The sequence below is a fragment of the Phlebotomus papatasi genome, chromosome 2 (genome assembly GCF_024763615.1).
Source record: "Phlebotomus papatasi isolate M1 chromosome 2, Ppap_2.1, whole genome shotgun sequence".
Classification (NCBI taxonomy): domain Eukaryota; kingdom Metazoa; phylum Arthropoda; class Insecta; order Diptera; family Psychodidae; genus Phlebotomus; species Phlebotomus papatasi.
In genome coordinates this window covers 57586347-57589586 of record NC_077223.1, presented here as the reverse complement: position 1 = coordinate 57589586, position 3240 = coordinate 57586347, and the positions used below count along the sequence as shown (strand labels likewise).

Here is a 3240-nt window from a genome sequence, read left to right as displayed (position 1 = left end):
TTTGTTTTGTAAATATGTTTTTTGACTTTTCAATGAGAGTGAATGAGACCTAAATCTAGTAATCACGCTCACTCTCATTGAAAATTTTGAAAACATATTTACAAACAAAAGTTATTGTGTGTTGGGAATTACGACCAGAATTTTTCATAACAATTTCAGCCTCAAAGAGTTTGTCGGGAATTTATTATAAAAAAAATAAATTTTTATACTTTCGAAATTTTCAATTACCCAAAAACCATTGAGAACTTTTAAAGCCTAATTTCTAATCGTTGACGGGTATTTGGTATAAAAGACACATTCTGCAGATCTCTTCAGTTTTTGTCTTCGAAACCTTGTTCGGTAAACATTTTTGCATTTATTAGTTTCCATAGAAAGAGAATGAAAAATCTTTGGCTCCTTATATCGTACTTCTTCGCATCGACCTTTGGCCAGAATTTCACTGAAGAAATTCACTTCTTAGTTTATCAAGATAATCATCCTGTGAACACTTCAAATTATGAAACGAGAAACCCCGTTGATTTGGGTTTATGCGATCCAGGTGATGAAGTAGCAATTATAGTTCATGGATGGACAGAAAGTTGTGGGACTGAGTGGCTGGTTAATCTCGTATCGAATCTAACCTTTATCCGTGGAGGATGCATTGTGTGCATGGATTACAGTCGATTTTCGAAGACACCCGATTATTTCGGTCTTGTGGCACAATTTCCTAAAATTTTGGATGTTTTGTACACCCAACTGGAAGACTACAGAAGATCAGGACTGGATCCTAATGATATGTATATGTTTGGATTTAGCTATGGAGCTCACTTATGCCTTCAATCAGCAGCTCTTCTTGGGGAACAGGTTGTGAAAGAGATTGATGGTAAGGTTTTCGTTATCTCCTTATCTCTAAAAATATATATTTAGATTACAAGGTGTTTTTTACACCTATATTTCTATTTAGTTTGTGATCCTGCTGGACCTGGATTTTCCAATATGCCAGACGCAACAGTATCTGCTAAAAATGTACAGTGCATTCATACAAGTGCAGATAAGGGGACTCATAAGAGAAACTGCCATCAGAATTGGAATATGGGACATTGTGGAATGAGTCAAGTTGGAGCTGGACCCTACCCAAAAGGTTCTCACGGACTCTGTCCCTACTTCTACAACAGTGCTTTCCGAAACTCCTTTTTGGCCAATTCTAGACCAACCTATTGCACCAAAACAGAACGAGATGCCGTGGAGTTCCCAGAAAACTTTCAAATGGGATATATGGAGATGCGCAAACACAAAGTGTTTGGCACTCTCTATTCCCCAACCACCAAACAATATCCTTATAATTGAGTGCTGAACTTTAACAAATGCCTTTGACTTTTTTCTCAGGAAAATGTAAACAAATATTTGTATATCTGTATACAGCGTTAAGTCTCCCAAATATTATTAAATGTTATCAAACCTGTTGTTACCATTGTGTAATACTTTCTGAATAAACACCTTAATGATAGCACTTAAAGAACGGTGTATAGTTTTGGGTGCATATCTATTCAGTTTATGAAACATTTCTTTATCAGTTATTTTGGGAAAGGGGGGGGGGGTCCGTGGTGCAATTGGTAAGAGCGTGCGGCTCTTGGGCGGTGTGACCCCTGGCTCGACTGTCACAATTGTGAGTTCGAGTCCCGCCCGGTGCAAATGATTGAAGCGTCTGAATGGACATTTTTCACGAAACATTATAATCTGAATAAAACATTTGTAAACCGAACAATGTACAAAATGGCAATAAAAGCCCGGTACATCGAAATAAATAAATAAAATAAATATTTTGGGAAAACTTGTTCGTATGATTAACCCCCATTTGTCATACGTAATATGACAAATATGGAATTATTACTTAAACTGAAAGCAGAGCAATATCTCCTCATTTTAGAACACTTTATTTAGTTCTCATTATACATGAAAGCAAAACGGTAATATCCCCCATGATATTTAGTACAAATTTTTAATTTAGTTGGGAATCACCTAACGGGTTATAACCTAAGGTGTAGTCATATGGTTTAACTTCTATGACTTCTTGTGAAGCAAGATTTATGGAAAAATTTTAACTTAAGACTCAACGTTAAGAGTGAATGATTAATTGGATTTTGGAAAATTGGAAAACCGCTAAAATTGCTAAATTGGCTAAATTACTGCTCGAACTCAAAGAAAGAACAGTTAATATAATCATCTTTTTTCAACTTTTCACCGTTCTGGAGCTTAAACGGTAAAAGATATCGACTTCCGGTCTTCGATGACCCCCAATAAAAAAAAACAATATCTTTAGATGTTTATTCCTTCCCATCCCACAATCCCCACCAGAACCATGTTTTTTTCGATTTTTCTCAAAATTGGCCCAAGCTTTGTCAATGATTTTCGGATGTGTTTTAGAGGTAGTCCAGGCGAGAATTTCGTCCAAACATACCTATGACGGGAAAATTCACCATTTTGGATTATTGGTGGTCAAAAGTCAATCACTTTGGAGGGCCCATTTTTCAACCGATTTGGTTAAATTTGGATTTTTTGGAAAGGTATTGAAATTTCGAACCCGGTCTCATGGTCTTACGAGATTACGGTCTTCATCGGTAGTGAACCGGTTAAGTACCAACTTTTGAATTTTTTGCGGATTTTTTTCTTGACCTTAAATTTGTTCCTGAACTAAAAGTCAAACGGTAAGAGATGAGATATCGACTTCCGGTCTTCGATGACCTCACCATAAGTGGACATGGTCTCTAAACCCTTAAAAACTATGTTTGTTCGGTTTTTTTTTTGAAATTTGGTCCAAGCTTTTTCAACGATTTTCGAATATGTTTTAGAGGTAGTCCAGGCGAATATTTAGCCGTAATGACTGGAAAATTCGTCATTTTGAATTACTGAAAGTCAAAGTGAACCACTTTCGAAGGCCCATTTTTCAACCGATTCGGTTAAATTTGGATTTTGAATCAGCAATAAAAATGAAACCGATAAATAAAATCAGTAAAACGTCTCACACCTAACCTTCGAAAAGCAAACAGATTGTGATTCAGTGTATCTGTATATCTTGCCTCTATAAAAGATAGGGACAAAAATATCCAAAAAATTAAGTAATTTTTCTAACGATACCAATGACTGATTATTTTCACTAATGAAAAATATTATGTTTGACTATTGTAGTTTCTTGTTCCAAAACGGTTTTGCTTAAAAAAAATTGGAAGTAAAAAAAATAATTAAAATCAATTTTCAATATGA

The 3240-nt window shown here is 35.3% G+C and overlaps 1 protein-coding gene across 1 annotated transcript; it reads left to right on the top strand.

Moving 5' to 3' along the window:
• Positions 1-280: 280 nt before the first annotated feature.
• Positions 281-1495, top strand: LOC129801874 (lipase member H-like). The gene is made up of 2 exons (XM_055847271.1): positions 281-862; positions 944-1495. Exons 1-2 carry the CDS (start codon positions 379-381, stop codon positions 1324-1326), a joined length of 867 nt encoding a protein of 288 aa, XP_055703246.1. The 5' UTR covers positions 281-378; the 3' UTR covers positions 1327-1495.
• The last annotated feature ends 1745 nt before the right edge of the window (positions 1496-3240 follow it).